This window comes from Jatropha curcas, chromosome 3 (assembly GCF_041381405.1).
Source record: "Jatropha curcas cultivar XTBG-Jc1 chromosome 3, XTBG_Jcur_1.0, whole genome shotgun sequence".
Taxonomy (NCBI): Eukaryota; Viridiplantae; Streptophyta; class Magnoliopsida; order Malpighiales; family Euphorbiaceae; genus Jatropha; species Jatropha curcas.
The window spans coordinates 19,297,416-19,321,447 of record NC_143153.1 but is presented as its reverse complement, the minus strand read 5'-3'; the positions used below and the strand labels follow the sequence as shown (position 1 = coordinate 19,321,447).

Genomic DNA, 24,032 nt, shown 5'->3' with positions numbered 1-24,032 from the left:
GTTTCTTGATTTCAAAACATCTTCAGTTCCAGCAACTACTCTTAGTAATGTTGTACTGAGTAACATAACCTTAACACGCACTTAAAAGAAGTGATTTACATGTTGAGAACAGCCTCGCAACAGAAACTTGAGGAAATTAAAGTCAGCATCAATCTAATATCTAGGGCTATGAGAAAAAAAGCAAGAGAAAGATGTAGAGTACTAACCTTTGCACCTGGCCTTCTACCGTCACTGCTAAACAATGGCTATCCCCACAAGCGATTTGCTTTATCTTTAAACCATGCAACGCTTTAATTGGTTGAGGAGTGAACAAATCACTACAATTTCCATGACCCAATCTCCCAAAATCTCCCCTACACAAAATGCATGTGAGATGCAAGTCCAGGAAAGCTGGATGAAAATGTAGAACTTGACAGAAGAATAAATTATACACCTATTTGACAGAAAGATACTAATTTTTTTAAAAACTATCATAAGATGCAATAAAATTATGCGATGTGCTTGGCTGCTACCAATAAGATTCTCAATCTTATACAATCAATTATTTCTTTTTCCTTCTATACTTGTCAGTTTGTTCTCAGGAAACAGCCACTCGATTAGATTACCTATGCATATAATCATCAATTCCATACTTTGTGAATGCACCTTTGTTTTATTTAGGACCTCTGCAACTTCCCATTAGAACCTTTTTATTCAGGCAATTAGAATTCCTCAATATTACTTCAGGATTCACTAAAATTATCAGAAACTTTTTAATGTATTTCTATTTAGGGTTCAAGTCTCAATAGGATTTGGAGTCAAAGCTTTCTTTTGGAATGTGTAAGACAAGTAGATAGCCAGGTGTTGATCTCTTTTAGTTTCCAAGTAATTTCTTTTAGGACATGTTGACTGAAATCCTAAATTCTGCACAAACATAATTTGGCATGCATGAATACACATATTTCCATAGCTTATGCATTATAAGCTTTAAATTTGTAAACAAATTTCATAATTTTCTATCAACATTTCATCCAACAATCATATAACTATGCAATTTATTTATACTTTATTAATGCTTTTAAACTTATATTTTCCATACCAACTTCCAAACTGCTTTAGAAACTATTAAGTGGAGTCAATGACAAAAAAAGAATTTATTGAAAAATTAACTAAAGATTAGAAATATATAAGAACTAAAATTCAAGGTGAATACAAACCATCCCCAACTATAAACATCCATAAGTGCCTCAGAATATGCAATTGTATGATCTGCACCACAAGTAACAGATACAATTTCATGGTCATCCAAAGTACTCAGTTGTGTTGGTGAAAGTCGATCATCTGCATCACCATGTCCTAACTGCCCATCCTCCCCTCGTCCCCAAGAGCAAACAATGTTTCCAGCTGTGAATTATGAAAAACTTCATTTTTTGACTGATTGATGCTACTTTTAACAATTTAGGCTTGAAAATAAAATGAAGGCACTCAAAAGAATTATGAAAATCAACAAGAAGAAGGAAAAGGGAAACGGTAACAAGTGCGGAGATAAAGTAAGCTTGGTTCAGTTCAGTTCAGAAGTTTGAAAACTAAACCAAAACTTCAATGCCAACTTCTCAAACCAATCTAAACTTGCTCTAGTATAGAAACCAAATCCGTGTATTACCATTTGGTTGGCGCTTCCTTGATTGGCACTTGTTGTCAAGCATATAAGCTCAATAGTCAAGCCCAAATAACAAACTAAAAGTAGAGCTACAATTGAACCGAGCCAAGGAAAATACAATAATCATCAACTCTAGATCATGTAAATATCATTTTGAATTTGAGCCAAATTCAAACTTAAAATCCAGCTCAAAAAATTGTCCAAGATAGGCTTGTTACATTTTCTAGCAAACTTTAGATTCTTCAGAAATCTAGCTAAATTAAATAAAATAAAAAAAAAAAAAAAAAAAAAAACATAATTTCCACATAACTTTGATCTATTAATAACATTTTCCACATAATCGACCTTTTAGAGATACCAATCCAAATGAAATAGTCTATAAGCAAAATAAATTCATATAACAAAAGAGAGTATTCTTTTGCCTTATTTCCATCAAATCCAAATCATAAAACTAGATACAATATTGATAAAAGGACAAGTAAAGGAAAGATGGCACAAAGAAGCAAGGGGCAGAAAGAGAGAGGGGAAGGAAAATGAAATAAAAAAAACAGCGAACAATTTAGTCCAATTAGTAATAAATATCATTATTTATACAAATTTTCTTCTCCACTCCGTCATTTCTACCTCTCTTTCTTTCTCCACAAATCAAAACTCAAAAATTAAATACCCCCCTGTAAAATCCCAATAAGATACAATAAAAAAATGGAAACCCCCTCCCTCCCTAAAAAACCAACATAATACTCTCTCTTTCTTTCTCCATAAATCAAAACCCAAAAACTGGAAGACCACAAGAAAAAGCAAATGGAGGACCCAAAACAAAAGTCCATTAATTTTTGAACTACCTCTTTCCTTCTCTATAAATTGGAAGACCTCAAGGAAAAGCCCAACAAACAAAAGAAAGACCTGTAAGAAAAATTGCGCCAAAGAATTGGAAAATTCCAAAGAAGATAAAAATAAAAATAAAAATAAAGAAAACTCATTGTTAAGCTCTAAAGGGGTTTAATATGGAAGAAAGTGGATTGAATTGTATTTTGCAAGGGATGCAAAGGAGACACAAAGGGGTTGGGTGGTGAAGGGAAAGGAGAGAAAAAGCAAAAAATAAAATAAGATAAAAATTTTAATTAGCTTAACAATAAAATATTATTATTTTTTCAATTTTGACTGGAAGGGTATAATTGCAACCAAGTTTTTAAAATTTGTGTTCAGGAGTCTCAAAGTTCGAAACAGGGTAAGATATATATGAAATTGCAAAAGGCCATAAAGCTTGGAGTAAATCCATGTATTAGGCCTTTTCAAGATGTAACTTGGGATTATCAAAATGGTTCTTAGAATATAAGAGAGCTTAGTTAGTTTGTGTCACTTTGATGCACTAAACCTAACTAAGAGTTAGCAAATAAGGTAAGATTACACTGCACTTAGCATAATGTAGTTGTCCCATAGCATAGGAGTCGGATGAACTGTTTAAAAATGTGCAAGTTGTCCTGTAAGAATCAAGTTATACATGAATTAAACCTACTGAATCTAATAATCAAAGTGATCAATTCTTCAACCCACAAAGCTGGTGCCTTGGTTCGAGCCCCTTGCATTTAGGGGTACCTCTATTGAACTCAAACCATAAACACATATATTACAACGCATATAGAAAAGTAAAATCAAACACCAAGCCTTGAGAATCACTCGAAGCAGCATGATACAATGTAAATATAATACATTGCGAAAGGCTCAGCATAAGCAAAGGTAAAATAAAAATTCGTTAAAATGCAAACCCAAATCAATCAAATGCAAATGTGTGGATGAAAACTGAAGGCTTTTATCTATTCAATAGTACATGAAAGAACAAATAAAATAAAACAAAATAAGAAGTGAGAAAATCAGCCAAGGCTTACAGAGGAGAGCAACGGAATGACTAGCACCAGCAGAAATGAGAAGAACGCGACGAACTGGAGTAGCGACTTCAGTGGATCCGTCCTCTGCCATCGATGCTTGTGAGGTTGAAATAGAGAAACCGCGTCCAAGAAAAAGAAAGATGAGCAATCTTCGTCAATTCCGCAAACAACCACTACAGTCCTCTGTATGGCTCTAGAAAAGCAGAGAATAATGATATCATATTATAGTGACAAGACTGAGTATATGAGAGTAACAGGCAAGCAGAGATTAGCTAAAGTAATTAATATGTAGAGAGATGAAGAAGAGATGTTTTAGAATTAGACATTGCAGACATGAGATGGCAGAGCCGTCGAGTGTGGGAGGTAGGTGGTAGCAAAAGACAGCATTGATGACGGAGAGGGTCCCATCCCCTTCGAAGTTTGTGAGTTTCGGCGCTTGCTCTCTCTCTCACACCTGTCCTTTTGCTTCACTCTCCACCACACGCTTAACTTCTTCGTCCACCCACTCACGCTCATTGTCTAATTCCAACTCTAATGTACGCCGTCTAACTCAAAACTTTATTTTACTTGAGACAATGATGATAAATAGTAAACGCTTCTTCTAAAAAAAAAAAAAAATAAATGCTAACGTCCACCGTGGATGATGCATCATTCGAATACAAGGCATGAACAGTAATATAGTTAAATGTCTGTACAAACGTTGAATTTTTAAATCTTTATCCAACGCACAAATTTTGAATCATATTCTTTTTTTCTTCTTCTTCTTTTCTTTTCCGAGTCGATTATTTAATATACAATCAATTATTATAGAACAATAAATGCAGACATTATTTAAAAGACTCTCTAAAAATAGGTGTAAATGCAGACAATTCTTTTTTTTTTACAACTTACACTTACTAAATACACATTAGTATTGAGATCATTTTTAAAGAATCTTTCAGTTTTTTTTATCAGGCAATTAAATATGAACAATCAATATTAATATTAGAGATACTTTTAGAGGATAGAAGGCATTGAGTTTGAGTTCTCTCAATTATAAGAATTTTTATCAATTTGGTGAATTAGAGTGAAGTTTATTCCAATCATGTAGCTCATCATATTATTTTAAGCTATTAAATCTCCGATGAATAAAAATAAATTAATTTAAAAATTATATTTTATATCAAGGTATTTATAAAGCGTTATAAACCATTCAAACCACCCATAAATCAATCTACAATGGTGGTAATAATTCAAATTACTCGTGGATTAGGCCATAGTTTTAAAAATTTTGCAATATCAATATTTTGATTTCTAAATGAATAAATTATTTAATTTAATGACTCAATGAAAAATTAGAAATTAATTAAATGTAATTTTAATTTTATTCGGTAAGGAAAAAATTAAAAATGAATTTATATGCACAAAACTTGTTTTGTAGTATCAATAACCTGTAAAAAAATTAAAAACACCCAAATTATCTGAACCAAACTAAATTGCACCTATGATTCCTAATTAAGTAGCATGCGGCTAACTATTTCTATATCATTAGTATAATATACTAATTATGGAGAAAAAAAAAAAAAAAAAGAGATGTGATTTTTCAGAGAATTGGTGACTAACGAATTGTCCTACGATCATAAACAGTTTATAGTACTTACAATAGAGAATATATCATCATATTCACAATCATCATGCATAGTTTTTCTAACAAGATAATATATATAACCATGAACAGTTTATAGTACTTACGGTGGAGAATTTACCATCATATTCACAGTCCTCATGCATAGTTTTTCTTACAAGATAACAATATATCACGACCCCTCACTTTGGGCCGGACTGACATTAGAATCTGGTGGGTTTAAGTTCTCTAAAGCACGCAGTAAACCTTAGACATTATACATCAATTACTTGTTCAGATAACTAGTCTCATGCCTATTATGACATCAAATATAATACCTTAAATAGACACCTACTAGGCTCATCTCATCTCAATAAGTAACTCGTAACAATGTTCACTGCGCATGCTAATGCATTACGTATTATTAAATTATAAATACAAGTATCAACTTTCAAAAATATATATCACAATAATCCTAAAAAATATATATATTACAATACACATATCCAACTCAATTGTGGAACTAACTAAATTACAATGATTTTTAAATACAAAAGCCTCAATATACACTCCTCATACCTTTCTCTATACAACCAGTTGCAGAAAGGCTTGAAGTAAAAGTTAAAAACTTGCAACCTAAAAAAATAATTAAGACATGGGTGAGCGTCTCATCTTAGTAAATTAGAGCTAAATAACTCTTTCACTTCACACTGTCATAAGAGATGAGGATTCCTATGTAAGAAGTTTAATCCTAGTATGGCCATATGTCTGTTCACGCAATGGCACATCATTATAAGCCCAGGGACCTGATGGGGACTTTAACCCTTGTCTCTTGCAAGTTGTTCACAGATTATTCAAATTAAGCCAACAGCCTAACATGAACTCTAATTTTTGTCTCTTACAAATCCCATCTCATTTCGATACTTGTCATTTGCAAGGTAATGTCAACCCAAAGATAGTATCTATCACTATTTTCATCATAATAGTCCTGTTTCATTCTAAACCATCTAATCACAATATAATCAAAACCACAACACAGTCTAATTTCAAATTAAATGTATAATTCATATATATATATATATATATATATATATATATATATATACATATTGTAGACACCTAAATTTCTATGAGTTAATTTAATTATTAACTTAATTATTTAATTTGGATAAATTTAATTATTGATTAGTTAATAGAAATAATTTATTTTGATAATCAATCAAAATATTAAATCATCATTAAAATAAAATTATTAGATAAATTTTATTCACTACATTAAATAAATGATATAGCAAGTCCAATAAAAACTTGTCAAGTCGACTAATTAGATTAAATACTTGGTACACAATTAGTGTCTACATAAGATAATTAACACAACAACAGCCAAGGAGAGATTGTCAAGTGGTACAATCAAATTACATATTTGGCAATAAGGTTTTCTATCTCTATAAATAGGTAGCTTCTCTTCACCTAAAGCACAAAAAAAAACACATAAAAAGATTAAAAAGAAGCATAAAAGCTTCATGAAACTAAATGTTGCGAAAACTCTCTTCCAAATTCAAAAAATCAAAGTTCTTTCAATACTAATTCAAAATCAAGTCTTTTGACCCTTGAATTATTCCAAGTTCATTGTACATTGATTCAAGACCAAATCTCTTCGACCATCAAGTTGTGTTCTCAAATTAGTGTGGGAAGAACTTTGGTGTTGAAGTACAAATTTACATAGCTAATAAGAAATCAAAGCAGCCAAGCAAACTTCTTCCTTGCGATCATCTTTATGTTCAGAATGTTAAAGGGCTCTTGCCAATGAGCATCTGTGGTAATTATTCCTAAAAATACTTGAAATTTTGAAATTCTCCTCAGGAGGACCAGTTCTTTTGGTATAGTCTTTTTCAATACGCTTAGAATATCTAACAGAACCGTGAAACTAAAAGTTTACCCAGTTGTGGACATTCGACTTAAAGCTTTTATCAACCGCTTAACATTTTTATAGTACGCATAAAACAAGTACTTATAGCTTCGTGGTAAGAAGAAATTTTAATCTTCATCAACTCTCATAACATCCTTAGCAAAAGGGATTACCCAATCATAAAATGATGCATTGATTAGAAGTCCTTATAGGATTTTCAAATTCCAAACGTAACTTGACTCTTCTCTAGGTGGAAGGAAAAAAAAGTATTTGTTGAAGCACTTCAATGTTCACAGAAACTTTGAATCACATTGATGGAGCAATCATAAGCAAAAGTTGATGCAAACAAAACATGATACACATTGACTTTCAAAAATAGTTGTTGATTATTTGCAAACACATTTTCAAGTCACTCTCAATAGCGTTCAACGAAGTAAAGTTCACTAATAATTTGAAAGAATGATGTCAAAAAACTTCATTATTATAGATAAGACTTTTCAAAAGTGAAAGATTATTCAATGGAGTTTGAAGGAAGTGAAGTGAAGATTGCAACAAGACAAACAACACTTGACATGCATAACTTCTCCATGTGAAAGTTAGAATTCACAAGTACGTTCAATAATCCAATCTCTTAGATGAGGAGAGTTCTTGATGCTTTGGCTCCAAAGTATCCATGAGCAAATCTTTGAAACGTGAAAGGATTTGAATCATCTTCATTGTCATTCAAAATTTTCATACTTGGACTTTTGTAAGAAGCGGAAAGATCAATAATGCCGACCATCTTGATGAAGAGTCAAAGTGGTTAATTAGCTAAAGAAAAATTGGCTAGAAGCCTAAGAAAGAAAGAAAATTCGGGCTTAGTAAGTGATGAGTATCCCGATAATATAAAAAAGATTAACCCATGAGTATCCCACATTTAAATAGAGACACATTTTAATTTAAAATTATTACACATAAAATCATTTTTTAACATTATAAAAATCTAGACAATATAAGAGAAAAATTATAACCATACTTAATACTATAGAAGAATAGATTAATAAGTATAAACAATAAGCAAATAACAAATAATAATAACGTGCAACACACATTACAAAAAAACTAACATAATAAAAATTGAAATGGAGAGGGAACATTGGGATTGATAAATATATCCCACTAGAGCTATGGATTGACAAAAATATCCTTAGAAATTTTTAATTTCAATAGTTGAAAAAATAAAAAAAAATTAATTTTACTGGTTAATAAAAAAATTAAAAGAATCCTTCCTTAATTGAATTGAATAAATTAATAATATTTAAAAATTAAAATACTTTCCTTGAATAGACTAATAAAGTTCAAAAAAAAATATTTATTCATTAAAAATAGTAAATTTGAAAAGTAAAAAAAAAGGAAATCATTATTACTATAACTAGTCACATACCTGCGCATACGCGAATTGTAATTTTCAAGAAAATTATTGTAATTTATATTTGTGTTGCTTTAATTTAAATAATTTGTTTATATATTTTTAATTAAATGATGAATGTAAAATTAAACGCTCTTTTTCAAATTTTCAAGTAATGAAAGCCCGTGATTTTGTGCGGGTTGTATTTTAAAAATCCTATTTAGAATATTATTAAAAGATCTTGTAACACCCCCTCTCCAATCCTGCAGGACCAGACAGGAGCTGTTACATTCTATGCCAGAGGCACGTACAAGCTTTGCTTAGTTCAAAACTAGTATCAAATGGTCTTATAATAAAACAAACAAAGTTTATGTTTCTTAAAACATACAACAAAAGAATTAAAAACCTAACCTGTTTAAAATGTTGAAACGTTTAAAAGTCAGGGGAATTTAAAATCTTAATACAATAGTAGAAACCCATTTGAATAGACTTATAAAAGTTTAAGTAAATCCTACAGAAAAACTGCAAAAGTTCCCTTTGAAACTAGGACTTAAGCAATAATTTAAATATGTTAATAAAACATTCCAAAAATAATAAAATTTCCAAAGTCTCTTTTAAATAAGCAACCAATATTCGAGTTCAATAAACAAATCCTCAAGAGGAATCAACTTCAAATTTAAAAACGTAAATCGAAACATAATAAGCCCAATCTCTAAATAGGAGTCCAAGTCGAAGTGAAAATAACCATAAACACTAAAAAAAAAAATGCTAAATTGTGACCGACATTTGCGACCGACCTGCTTCAGTCGCATAATTGCGACACATTAATGACCACTTGTGACGACATTAGAACTTAGATGAATAAAATATTCAGTGACGAATTTGCAATAGATCTGTGACCACTTTACCGACTAGTTTACGACTGATTATGATTCGATCGCTAAACCTCGTGCTAATATTTTTCGCCATTTTTGTTTTTTGTTTTTTTGCACCGAGCTAGGACGAGTTGGTGACCAATTTAGTGACTAATTGATGAACGATAGTGGTACCGTTGTTATATTTTGCGGCACAATTTACCGCAAGAATTTGGTCTTCTTTTGCGACTAAGTAGCGAGTAGTTTGCGACTGATTATTTGTGACCACCGTAATCGGTTACAAATCTGTTACAAAATTGGCATTTACAAAACAACATCGCCTTAATTAATATTGCAATCGATTTATTAAAGATTGTGACCGATTTTGTCAATCACAAAATATTAGGGCTTTATAAGCCATTGGTCGCATTAGTCGTGATCAACCCCTCCCTCCCCCTTTTCGTTTTCCCCCCTTTTCTGCTTCTCCCTCTTCTGCAACTGCTTTGGGATCGTTAGAGGTTGCGCCATTATCGGAGAAGTCACCGTCAACGGGTAAGTTCTCTGCTTCCTTCTTTCTTTGTTTCTGTTTAATTATTTCTCTGTTTCTTCTTTATGTATTGTTTTGGTTTTTTATTTTTTATTTTCTATTTTGTTTGCTATTTTTTTTTATTTGTTTATTGGTTTGATTACATTTTTGTGTGATTATATTGGTTGATTGGTTTGATTAGTATTGTGGTTATTTTGTGAAACTTTTGTGTTATTTTTAGTAAATTTTTGTGATTATATTAGTATTCTAATTATTTTATTTTATTTTTCTATGAACATTTGTTTGAGTGGTTTGATTATTTTGTGATTAGTAAATCTTATGAGCTATATAATTAAATTTTGAAAATATAAATTTGATTAGTGTATTGAATATAAACAAAAACTAAATAGTAGTATTTCTTTTTTTTCTTTCTTTTTGAGAAGAAAATAAAAGAAGATGGAGAAAACTATATAATAGTTTGACCTTCTCACTCAAGTCATAAGTAGTAAAAAAAATTCAGATTCTTCCATCTTTAGAAAAAGCATATATATATATATATAAGCATGGACTTACACACGGGTTCAATATAAGCATTTGCAGCCATTGTCATTTGTTGTAAAATACTTAAGATATTATATTCACTTAAACCATCTATGTTCCATTCATAAATTGTTGAAGCATTATATTTAAATTAAAATATCAAGAAAATGAAATTATTTGTGCACCTTATAAAATTGCTCAAGATAATGATGTAAATAAAAAGGTAATTGAACAAAATAATTTTAGTAATGCAAGTTTAATTTGTTTAAACTCACAATTAAAACGTATAGAACATATGCTTGAAGATAAACCTTTAGTTATGGAAAATATAAAAGGTAAAGAAATAGTAAAATCTCACATGTTTAAACCTTACCAAATTTCTCAGTCAAGTAAAAAAGAATTTGTAAATAAATTAAAAGATCAATTAAGTAGAATTCAGGTTAGTTCTGCGACTATTCAACAAGTAGCTCCTGAGACTCCTCAAGCATCTGTAAATATGATAGAAGAAAACACCAACTCTGATGTTAGTGAACCTGACTCAGAAAATATTAAACAATTTGAAATCAATCCCATAAATCATCATAGAGAAATAGTAAATAGAGCACCAGACTTAGGAATTGTTGATAAACCTAATACTATATCTCAATTTAAATATAATGCTTCAACAATTTATGAATGGAACATAGATGGTTTAAGTGAATATAATATCTTAAGTATTTTACAACAAATGACAATGGCTGCAAATGCTTATAAAACACAGTCAATCATTTCAGATAAGGCTATAGCAGAAATTTTAATTGCTGGATTTACCGGCCAACTTAAAGGATGGTGGGATTATCATCTCACTGACCAACAACATTTAGAAATCCTAAATTCAATTCAAATAGATGATGAAGGTGAACCTATATATGATGAAAATGGTGAAGTAATTCAAGATGCAGTGTCATCCTTAATTCTCACTATTTCACTTCATTTTATAGGAGATCCATCTCACGTAAAAGATAAAAATGCAGAGTTACTTAGTAATTTAAAATGTAAACATTTAGGTGATTTTCAACAATATAAAACGACTTTTCTCACTAGATTAATGTTAAGGGAAGACTCTAATCAAAGCTTTTGGAAAGAAAAGTTTTTAGCTGGATTACCTTATTTCTTGGGAGAAAAGGTTAGAAATCATATTAAACAACAACATGGCCAACCTATACCCTATAGTAAATTAACCTATGGACAATTAATTAGTATAATTCAAAAGGAAGGTTTACAAATATGTCATGATCTAAAACTTCAAAGAAAGATAAAATATGAAATGCAGAAAACTTAAAAAGAATTAGGATCTTTTTGTAAACAATTTGACTATAGTATAACTTCTCCACAGAAATGTGAGGGCCAATGTTCTAAAACTACTAAACCTAAAAAATATTATAGAAATCAATACTCTAAAAAACAATATAGATCTACACCTAGTCAAGATAAATTTTATAGTAAAAAGAGAATAAAATCTTCTTATAGAAACAAAAATAAACAACCTTCTAAATCTACAACTAAAAATTCTTATAAAAATTTGACTTGTTACAATTGTGGTAAAAAAGGGCATACATCAAAATTTTGTAAATTTAATAAAAGATTACATGAATTAAATTTAGAAGATAATGTTTTAAATAAAATTTATGAATTATATATTGATTCGGATTCTTCGGAATCTGAGATTAATGAAAGTGAAAATCAAATTGATGAATTAGGAACTACTACAAGTTCTTCCAGTTCATCAAAATTTTCTTTAAACATGTTAACTAAAGATCAAAGTAATTTATTAACAGTAGTTAATGGAATTGAAGATCAAGAAACTAGAGCTAAACTTCTTAAAAAACTTATAAAAAGTTTTGAAGACGAAGATGACATAAAAAATATTACTCCTAAAATTCAGTCTAAAACTTATGATTTAACTACCATATTAAATAAAAATAAACCTGAAAAGGTCGATGAGAATGAATCTACTAAAAAATTATATAAAGAAATTAAGATGCTAAAAAATGAAGTAAAAGAATTAAAAACCCAACTTCAACAAAACTCTAAAAAAATAAAAATATTAGAATCCCAACTTATTTCTAGTTCTTCCTCAGAAGAAGATGAACCAGAGAGTAGTTTAAAAATAAATGAATTAGATGAAGATATAGACTGTAATTTTCTCAATTTATTACAAGAAATCACTTCACGAAAATATTTAGTAAAAATAAACATTCAAATAAATGATTTTGTGATAAATGCGATTGCACTCTTTGACACAGGTGCAGATTTAAACTGTATAAAATCTGATCTAGTTCCTAAAAGATATTGGTTAAAAACTAGTGAAAAATTAAGTACAGCCAACAAATCTAAACTTGAAATTATAGGAAAAACAGATGCGATAATCATAGATCAAGCCTTAGAAATAAACACAGTATTTTTACTTTCACCTCAGATAAATTATATGGTAATATTAGGCACTCCATTTATAAATCTCATCACACCATATTCAGTTAAAGAGGATTGTATTAAATTTAAAATAAAAAATTGCAAAGCTCAATTGGAATTTACGGAAAAACCTAAAAAGAAACAATTAAATTTGTTAAAAGCTCATTCTATTAAAATGTTAGAAATAAATTCTTTAATCAAATCTAAAGAAGAAAACTTAAAAGATTTGAAAAATAATGCATGTTTAAATAGAATTAAAAACCAATTAAATTCTGATGATATCCAAAATAAAATCTCAACTCTAAAAAATTTTATGGAAAACAAATTATGTGCTGACCATCCACATGCTTTTTGGGATCGTAAACAACACATAGTGGACTTACCATATGAAAAAGATTTTGATGAAAAAACCATTAAAACTAAAGCTAGACCAATTCAGATGAGTCCTGAATTGATTGACCATTGTAAAAATGAAATTCAAGATTTACTTAATAAAAAATTAATTTCTAAATCTAGAAGCCCATGGTCTTGTGCAGCTTTTTATGTGAATAAAAATGCTGAAATAGAACGAGGTGCTCCCAGATTAGTAATAAATTATAAACCATTAAATACAGCTTTAAAATGGATTAGATATCCTATTCCAAATAAAAAAGATCTATTAAAGCAACTCTATAATGCAAATATTTTTAGTAAATTTGACATGAAATCTGGCTATTGGCAGATTCAAATTGACCCTAACGACAGATATAAAACAGCATTTACCGTTCCATTTGGTCAATACGAATGGAATGTAATGCCTTTTGGATTAAAAAATGCTCCTTCTGAATTTCAGAGGATCATGAATGATATTTTTAACCCATGTTATAAATTTTGTATTGTTTATATTGATGATGTGCTTATATTTAGTACAACTCTAGAAGATCATTTTAAACATTTAAAAACATTTTGTATGATCATCGAGAAAAATGGTTTAGCATTAAGTAAAGCTAAAATGGATTTGTTTAAAACTAAAATAAGATTTTTAGGACATCATATAGAACAAGGTAAGATTCAACCTATAGAAAGAGCACTTGTTTTTGGTGAAAAATTTCCTGATGAAATTTCTAATAAACCCCAATTACAACGTTTTCTTGGTTGTTTAAATTATGTAATTGATTTTTATCCAAATTTAAATTGCATGATAAAACCTTTACATAATAGACTTTGTAAAAATGCTGGTCCTTGGACAACTCAGCATACTCAACTAGTAAAAAAGATAAAATCATTAGTAAAAGAAATCCCTTACTTATATATTCCTGATCCTAATGCTTTTAAAATTGTTGAAACTGATGCTTCTAATATTGGTTATGGCGGCATTTTAAAACAAAAAATTAATAGTAAAGAAAGAATAATCCAATATACTTCAGGTCATTGGACTTCAACTCAATTAAATTATTCTACCATTAAAAAAGAAATTTTAAGTATTGTTATTTGTATAAATAAATTTCAATCTGATCTTTTAAATCAAAAATTTTTACTTCGTATTGATTGTAAATCTGCAAAAGAAGTTTTGCAGAAAGATGTCCAAAACCTTGCCTCTAAACAAATTTTTGCTCGATGGCAAGCGCTTTTAAGTATTTTTGAATTTGACATAGAATATATTAAAGGTAATGATAATAATATTCCAGACTTTCTAACTAGAGAATTCTTACAGAACAATGGGAAGAAAGAAGGATAAAGGGAAAGAAATTAAACAAGATTCAGGCTCCCCAACTAAAGCTCTTTCTGAGCAATCTGAAGATCTTAGTAAAACCTTAAACACTAAACCCACTTCTTCTAAAGACCTTAAAAAATGGATTGAGGAACTTTCTCAATCTCCTGAAGTAATTAAAGCACTGCAGGGAATGGCATCCTCTTCCACAGAGGACCCAGGTATGTCTTCTAAATCTAAAGCGATCGTATCCGCTCATGATACGGCTACTCTGTCTCAAACGGTAGACAGTAAAGAGTTATCAAATCCGTTGATGGCTGTGGATTTGCCAAAAATCCAATATAAATCTACTGGTAATATACATAAATGGTTTGATAAAAATTTATTTGATTTTGAAATCGAAGTTGAGGATGGTTATAATCATACTAATCCTTGGCAAATTATAAAAAATTATTATCCTGAGAATTGGTTTTTTATGCCAACAGATTTGTCAAAACCTCAGGCCTATTATAATAATATATTATTAGATACTGAATCAGTAAACATCAAACATACTTTTGATAAAAATGGAATAATTTCTTACTCTTCTATAAAAATAAAACGCGTCATCCATCCTAAGGATTGGCCCGTATCTTCTTTAGTAACACCAGTAAAATTTAAAAGATTACATAAATATAATATGAGTTATAATTATTTTGATTATAAAAAAGCGTGGGATACGATATTTTGTCTTCAAAATCCCACCACTACTCATTCATGGTTAATATATTTTGATCAAAGTATACGCACTGATTTAAAAATCCCAAATTGGTTTAAACGATGGTGGCAATTTAAAGGAACTTCTGAGGAAATCATTCCTCATGATATCCATTATTTGTACCAGTTCTTTAAAACTCATTATAAACCTAAACCTGAAGAAGTTCATATTCCTTCTTTGATGTATTATTGTATGACCTTCTTCACTCCATGGGTATATCAATGGTATTTTGATTATCAGTATGTTCCAGGAAGCCAAATTCCCATGATAATAAAAAGACATAAAATAAAATGGTGGGGATCATTCAAGAATTCCACCACTGAACATAAAATTAGTCAATGGATCCGCAATAAATTATCCAGCCCATCTAAACCAGCTTTAACCTATGCCCATACATTAGCTATTCAGGATAACCCCCAGTTTGGTATCCAAAAAGCCCAATGTCAGGCCCGGTTAGCTGCAGCCAAAACAGCAGAAGAATATAGATTGATCTGTCAAGAGATGTCTGAACAACTCTCAACCAGTTCAAATCAAACCATAAAACCATCCACCAGTAAAGCCCAAAGTGCATCCTCCAGTAAATCTTCAAACACTACACACCATAAAAGCAAGGGTAAAATCGTTTTACCATCATCCTCATCATCCAGTTCATCTAGTGAAGAAAGTGATGACAGCGATATCATAAAACTCCAAAGTAAAGCAGGTAAAAAAGAAAAAGAAAGAAAAAAGAAGTTAAAACAGAAAGAGAAAATAAAAAGAAAAGAAAAGCTAAAAAAGAAAAAGAAGGACCCATCATCGTCCTCATCTTATTCTGAATCATTGTAAACAGGCAGAAGGAACCTTATTCCTTCACTCTTTGTAAAACACCCAATCAAAGCGGCACACAAGTTTTTAGGTAAAGGCCAAAGTAAAGGACAGCTCGGCACAAGCCAAAATCAACTCAGCAACAGTAAAAATCCACTCAGCAACAGTAAAGGTTCACTCGCCAACAGTAAAGGTCAACTTGGCACAGTAAAAGCAAACAGTAGAGATTCTTCGACAGAGACTACTGTTCACCAACAGTAAAAGCAAACAGTAGAGATTCTTCGACAGAGACTACTGTTCACCAACAGTAAAAGCAAACAGTAGAGATTCTTCGACAGAGACTACTGTTCACCAACAGTAAAAGTAAATAGTAAAGATTCTAAAATTTTTATTTAAGGGAGCCTTTTCCCCTTGTGAAGGCATCGATTGTAAACCCGTGTGTAAGTCCCGATTGATAGGGCAGTTGAAGGGTATAACCTGGCCGAGTTCTTGAGATATCATAACCGGACTTAGATCGGTGTAGTATAACCGGACCACTGTCATTAAAATCTATGCTATCTAATAAAATGGATCCTTTATTATGTAGATCAGCTAGTAGTAATAGATCTGAAGACTCAGATAACTCAGAAATTAAAAGGGTAATAAATAGAAATGAATTAATTTTACAGGATTTTAGTAAAGCTATTGATGAATGGGAAATTCCTAAAGTTGATAAAGAACAAATTTATAAAATTTCTAAATTTAATTTATTTAAAACTGATTATGTTATTAAAACCGAAGAAAGAGATTTTCAATTAAGTAAACCTTTTGAAAGGATAACTCTTTTGTCTTCTAAAACTTTGCAACATCATAAAAGTAAAAAATATAAATATATTCATATAGGATTAATTCAAGTAGGTATAAAACCGTTAACCAGAGAAGGATTAAATACTAGTATTCTTGCAGTAGTAAGAGATGCTAGATTTTTAAATTTTCAAGATTCTTTATTAGGATCAGTTGAGACTAGCTTAAGCGAAGGACCGATCTCTTTTGAGGTCTATCCAGATATGACTGTCTCATTAAATGATTTAAATATTTTAGAAAGTATAGTTTTGGAAATTAAAACTCATAATTATAAAATGAAGCAAGGATCAATTCCTATAGCTTTAATTTATAAAATTCATTATAAGGCAATGAATTCAGCTTTTGGTACTAAATATAAATTACAACCTAAAATTGGTGAAACCAGATTTCTTCAAACAGACCTGACCAAAACAAACACAGTAATTCCTAAAACCATCCAATGGAAAGATATAACACTTCCAGATGAATGGATTTTAGAGGGGATTGTACCTCCTCCAGTTATTGATCAAATAAAACCAAATGTCAATTTGCAAAAAATTGAACAATTTGAAGATGGTAAAGTAACTTTAAAATTTAATCGCAGTCAAAGTATGAGGTATGCAGGGTCATCTTCCTCCATTACAACGGATGAAAATGATAAACCTAGTTCATCCATACCTTCTGTGATTTATATGCTAAATATAAAGAACCTGAAAGTAAACCCATTATTCAAACCTTAGTCAAACCTAGGTATTCTACCTCGGACATTCCAAATAAAATGAAAGGTGTTGATTATAGTAATTCTATTCCACAGGCAGTTTATAACTCTGTAGATAATTATGTTAATCAACAATCAAACTTAGTAAACTCATCACCAGAATCACCAACAGCTTCAGCTATCACTGAAAACGTTAGTGAAATAAATAGAGAATTAAATGTTCTTAGTAAAAATGATATTGAAAAAGATCTAATAAAAGAAGTTTCTAAAATAAAAAATTTATTAAAAATGAAAACCATATTAAAAACTTATACTTTTGAAGAATTAAAACTTGAATATTTAGAATATAAGATACATAACCAAACTGATATTAAATTCTTTGATTGGTATGAACTAGTTAAACAATCTGATAAAAGTTTAAATCCAATCACTGTTAGGGATAAAAGACCAGAATGGATAGTAAATGAACAAACCATAAAAAGTGATTTTCCTCCTAAAACAATTAGTAAATTAAAATATCAAGATAATGAAATTATTTGTGCACCTTATAAAATTGCTCAAGATAATGATGTAAATAAAAAGGTAATTGAACAAAATAATTTTAGTAATGCAAGTTTAATTTGTTTAAACTCACAATTAAAACGTATAGAACATATGCTCGAAGATAAACCTTTAGTTATGGAAAATATAAAAGGTAAAGAAATAGTAAAATCTCACATGTTTAAACCTTACCAAATTTCTCAGTCAAGTAAAAAAGAATTTGTAAATAAATTAAATGATCAATATATTGGATTTTTGGCAAATCCACAGCCATTAACGGATTTGATAATTCTTTACCGTCTACCGTTTGAGACGGAATAGCCATACCATGATCGGGTATGATCGCTTTTAGGTTTAGAAGCCATACCTTACTCTTCTGTGGAAGAAGAGGTTATACCTTGTCATTCCTTTAAGAAGTCCTGTTGATGATTTACTATGTAGGGGAAGTGTTTTAGGAAAGTGTTTAAGAGGAGTTTAGAGGTTGAGAGAACATGTATCCCTGCTTCCTTTCCAAGTTGCTGTAAGAATTCTAGAGAGTCCAGAATACAATACAAAAATATTGTAACAAAATACAAAAGTTTAATATACGGATATGTATCAGAAAATGTCCAAAAATACTTTATAAATGTATATGAATATTTTATTCGGATATTTAAAACTTTTGAATACGGATTTTTACTAGAAATACAAAGATAAAAATATTTTATTCGGATGAACTGGTTGTTGTTTCGAGTTTATCAGATTCTATAGACTCAGAATCTGAAGTGTCTGAATCGAGATATAATTTATGAATTTTTATTAATATTTCTTTTTCTAATTTTAATGCATTTAATTTTTTATTAAATCGACAAAATTTAGAAATATGACCGTTTTTACCACAAGAAAAACAAGTTAAATCTTTAAAAGAAGTTTTTCTTGAAGATTTATGTGGTTGTGTCATTTTAGGAGTTTGAGATTTAGAGGATGGTTTTCTTGTACAAACTTTGGACGTATGTCCTGGTTTACCACAAATATAACAAGTTATATTTTTATAAGAATTTTTAGATGAAGATAAATTTGATATAAAACACTGACCACTACAAGGTTTGGTAGAAGTCATGCCATAATCAAACTGTTTACAAAAGGATCCTAATCCTTGTTGAGTTTTACGTATTTCAGATTTTAAATTTAATTGAATTTTTAAATCATGACAGATTTGTAATCCTTCCTTTTGAATAATACTATTTAATTGACCATAAGTCAATTTATCATAAGGTATTGGATTACCAAACTGTTGTTTTATAGAATTTCTAATTTTCTCGCCTAAGTAGAAAGGTAGTTCAGCTAAGAACTTTTCTTTCCAAAAGGCTTGATTTGAATCTTCCCTTAACATTAATCTTGTAAGGAAAGTGGTTTTATATTCTTGAAAATCACTTAATTTTCTACATTTAAGATTACTTAATAATTCACCATTTTTATCTTTTAAGTGAGATGGGTCTCCTATAAAATGTAATGAAATAGTGAGAATTAAAGATGACACAGCATCCTGAATTACCTCACCATTCTCATCATATACCGGTTCACTATCATCATTTACTTGAATTTTATTTAAAATTTCTTCATGTTGTTGGTCAGTTAGGTGATAATCCCACCAACCTTTAAGTTGTCCAGTAAATCCCGCAATGAGGATTTCTGCTATAGCTTTATCAGAAATAGTTGACTGGGTTTTATAAGCATTTGCAGCCATTGTCATTTGTTGCAAAATACTTAATATATTATATTCACTTAAACCATCTATGTTCCATTCATAGATTGTTGAAGCATTATATTTAAATTGAGATAACGAATTAGGTTTATCAATAATTCCTAAATCTGGAGCTCTATTAACTATTTCCCTATGATGATTTATTGGTTTTAATTCAAATTGTTTTACATCTTCTGATTCTGGTTCACTAAGTTCAGAATTAGAAGTTTCTTCTAAATTATTTATATTTCGTGATGCTTGAGGTGTGTCAAGAGCTACTGGTTGAGTAGTCGCTGAATGCACTTCAAGTTTACTTAATTGATCTTTTAATATGTTGACAAATTCTTGTTTACTAGACTGTGAAATGTGATATGGTTTACAAACATGAGATTGAATTTTTTCTTTAATTAAGTTATACCAATCAAAGAATTTTATTTCATTTTGCCTATTTAGTCTATAGTCTAAATATTCAGATTTTAATTCTTCAAAAGTATAAGTTTTTAGAATCTGCTTCATTTTAATTAAGTTGTTTATTTTAGATACTTCTTCAAGTAATTCGTTTTCAATTTCTTCTTTACTAAGTATATTTAATGTTCGGGGTATTCTAGTTTCTATTTCATAATAAAACTTAGAATTTTTATAGAATTGTTCTTTAATTGTACAAACATTTACTGTAGAGATCTTAAAATCATTTTTATCAGGAACAATCACTGTAGAAATCATTTTTGCATCAATAGCTTTATAATCATCCTTAGAAATTAATTCATTTCTATTAATAATCCTTTGAAATTTTGAAGATTCAAAAACATTCGATTTATTACTACTAATCGAGCTACATATAAAAGAATCCATTTTATAAGATAGCATAGATTTTAATGACAGTGGTCCGGTTATACTACACAGATCTAAGTCCGGTTATGATATCTCAAGAACTCGGCCAGGTTATACCCTTCAACTGCCCTACCAATCGGGTCTTACACATGGGTTCAAAATAGGCCTCTTACTGTATCTGATATCTCAAATGGACCTTAGATGTATAGTTCAATGGAACCATATCAAGACAACCTATGATATATTATAAATCGGAGTCGTTATATGTATACCAATTAGCAGATCTATATCGTCAGGCTCTGATACCAACAAATCCGCAAATCCGGCTGCTTAGGTGTCCGAAGGTCTAAGCGAGAGGGGACTGGTTACCCGCACCTCAGGATCGTGACAACTTGCGGTACCACTTAATTCTGTTTTACGGGCTTTATCGATTTTGTGCCTCACGACACGCCCAACCTACCCCATTTAAGGGCTGACGCGCAAAACTAAGTGGCGTCCCATTTAGGGCCCTTGGCCACAGAGCCGCATTCGTCGAATAGGGTAACCTGGGGGTAAGAGCCTCTGCTTCGTCACAAGGTCACAAAGTGAGAGCCCCCCATGGAACGGACCCGATTTTTGTCCTCAGAATTAAGTCAGAGTGTGGAGGGAGAAGAGAAGGATGCCTTCAACAGGGCATTTAATAAGTATCAATTTATAAATAAAATATAAAACTTTATTTAATTACAAAGATTAAATTTGATTTACAAAATTGAAAGACATATACAAAATTTAAAAGATTAGACTTACAAAGTTTAAAGAATCTCTAACCTTGAATCCTTACAATGAACGTTGGAAGGAGAGGAGAGAGGTTTACTAACTAAGCTTTCGGGCTTAGGATTGCCTATAATTGGACAATGCCTTCACAAAGAGGAGAGGCTCTCTTTATATAGAAAATTTAAGAATCTTACTGTGTGCTTTTTACTGTTGATGAACAGTGACTTGTCTGCCACGGAATCTTTACTATTCACCTTTTACTGTGGACGAACAGTGACCTGTCTGCCACCGAATCTTGACTTTTACTATGCACATAGTATTTGGCCTTTACTGTAGAAATAGTAACTTGGCCTTTACTGTAGAGCATAGTGGTCGACTCTTCCTGTAGCTTGAACAGTACTCTGTGTGCCACTTAAACTTTTACAAAGAATCTTTTGACATTTACAAAAATTTATTGAAGGAATGAGGTTCCTTCTTCCTTTTATGCTTTCTTTTTTATTTTCACCATTACTATCCCCAACAAAAGAAATAGAAAGCTTAAAGGGATTTTAACCACAACCAATGGGGCGTGAATATCTTTACTTCAAAAGTTGTACAATGTATGGGCCTTTAAAATAATAACTTTATACAAATGATAAGTTAATGGAATAATTGAAGGAATAAGGTTCCTTCTGCCTTTTATGATGAGGACGATGACTTGCCCTTCTTTTACTTTTCTTTTCTCTATATTTTCTTTATCTTTTGACTTTAATAATGGAATATCATCATGAATTGCACTATCGCCATGTGAAGGTGAAGGTGATGATGATAATATAATTTTATCTTTTTCTTTATGCAAAATATTATTGAGACCATTTGGGCCTATTATATGGGCTTGCTAATATACCTATAATATACCCAGGGCAAAAAGAAAGCCAGCCTGATTTTTCGAGTATGGGTTTTAAAATAGTGATATTAAACAATTTAATCAAACAATGTCTTTACATATAGCCTGAGCAATCAATTAAATGATCAATAACATAATCAGTTACATTTTAAACAGGACTTCTTAAAGGAAAGGAAGCAGGGATACATGTTCTCTCAACCTCTAAATTCCTCTTAAACACTTTCCTAAAACACTTCCCCTGCATAGTAAATCATCAACAGGACTTCTTAAAGGAATGACAAGGTATAACCTCTTCTTCCACAGAAGAGTAAGGTATGGCTTCTAAACTTAAAAGCGATCATACTTGAAATTTATTTATACAAATAACAATACTTAAAATTTCTTTTTTAATGGTAGAATAATTTAATTGAGTTGAAGTCCAATGACCTGAAGTATATTGGATTATTCTTTCTTTACTATTAATTTTTTGTTTTAAAATGCCGCCATAACCAATATTAGAAGCATCAGTTTCAACAATTTTAAAAGCATTAGGATCAGGAATATATAAGTAAGGGATTTCTTTTACTAATGATTTTATCTTTTTTACTAGTTGAGTATGCTGAGTTGTCCAAGGACCAGCATTTTTACAAAGTCTATTATGTAAAGGTTTTATCATGCAATTTAAATTTGGATAAAAATCAATTACATAATTTAAACAACCAAGAAAACGTTGTAATTGGGGTTTATTAGAAATTTCATCAGGAAATTTTTCACCAAAAACAAGTGCTCTTTCTATAGGTTGAATCTTACCTTGTTCTATATGATGTCCTAAAAATCTTATTTTAGTTTTAAACAAATCCATTTTAGCTTTACTTAATGCTAAACCATTTTTCTCGATGATCATACAAAATGTTTTTAAATGTTTAAAATGATCTTCTAGAGTTGTACTAAATATAAGCACATCATCAATATAAACAATACAAAATTTATAACATGGGTTAAAAATATCATTCATGATCCTCTGAAATTCAGAAGGAGCATTTTTTAATCCAAAAGGCATTACATTCCATTCGTATTGACCAAATGGAACGGTAAATGCTGTTTTATATCTGTCGTTAGGGTCAATTTGAATCTGCCAATAGCCAGATTTCATATCAAATTTACTAAAAATATTTGCATTATAGAGTTGCTTTAATAGATCTTTTTTATTTGGAATAGGATATCTAATCCATTTTAAAGCTGTATTTAATGGTTTATAATTTATTACTAATCTGGGAGCACCTCGTTCTATTTCAGCGTTTTTATTCACATAAAAAGCTGCACAAGACCATGGGCTTCTAGATTTAGAAATTAATTTTTTATTAAGTAAATCTTGAATTTCATTTTTACAATGGTCAATCAATTCAGGACTCATCTGAATTGGTCTAGCTTTAGTTTTAATGGTTTTTTCATCAAAATCTTTTTCATATGGTAAGTCCACTATGTGTTGTTTACGATCCCAAAAAGCATGTGGATGGTCAGCACATAATTTGTTTTCCATAAAATTTTTTAGAGTTGAGATTTTATTTTGGATATCATCAGAATTTAATTGGTTTTTAATTCTATTTAAACATGCATTATTTTTCAAATCTTTTAAGTTTTCTTCTTTAGATTTGATTAAAGAATTTATTTCTAACATTTTAATAGAATGAGCTTTTAACAAATTTAATTGTTTCTTTTTAGGTTTTTCCGTAA

General features: G+C 30.2%; 1 protein-coding gene across 3 annotated transcripts; it reads right to left on the bottom strand.

The window, feature by feature from the left end:
* Window positions 1-206: 206 nt before the first annotated feature.
* Window positions 207-4,068, bottom strand: LOC149497661 (ultraviolet-B receptor UVR8-like; the record flags this gene model as incomplete). Of its 3 annotated transcripts, none has more annotated exon segments than XM_089718708.1 (4): window positions 207-353; window positions 1,197-1,383; window positions 3,526-3,718; window positions 3,850-4,068. In XM_089718708.1, coding segments are annotated over 3 exon segments (425 nt in total), but the record flags the coding sequence as incomplete, so codon positions are not given.
* Between the last annotated feature and the right edge of the window lie 19,964 nt (window positions 4,069-24,032).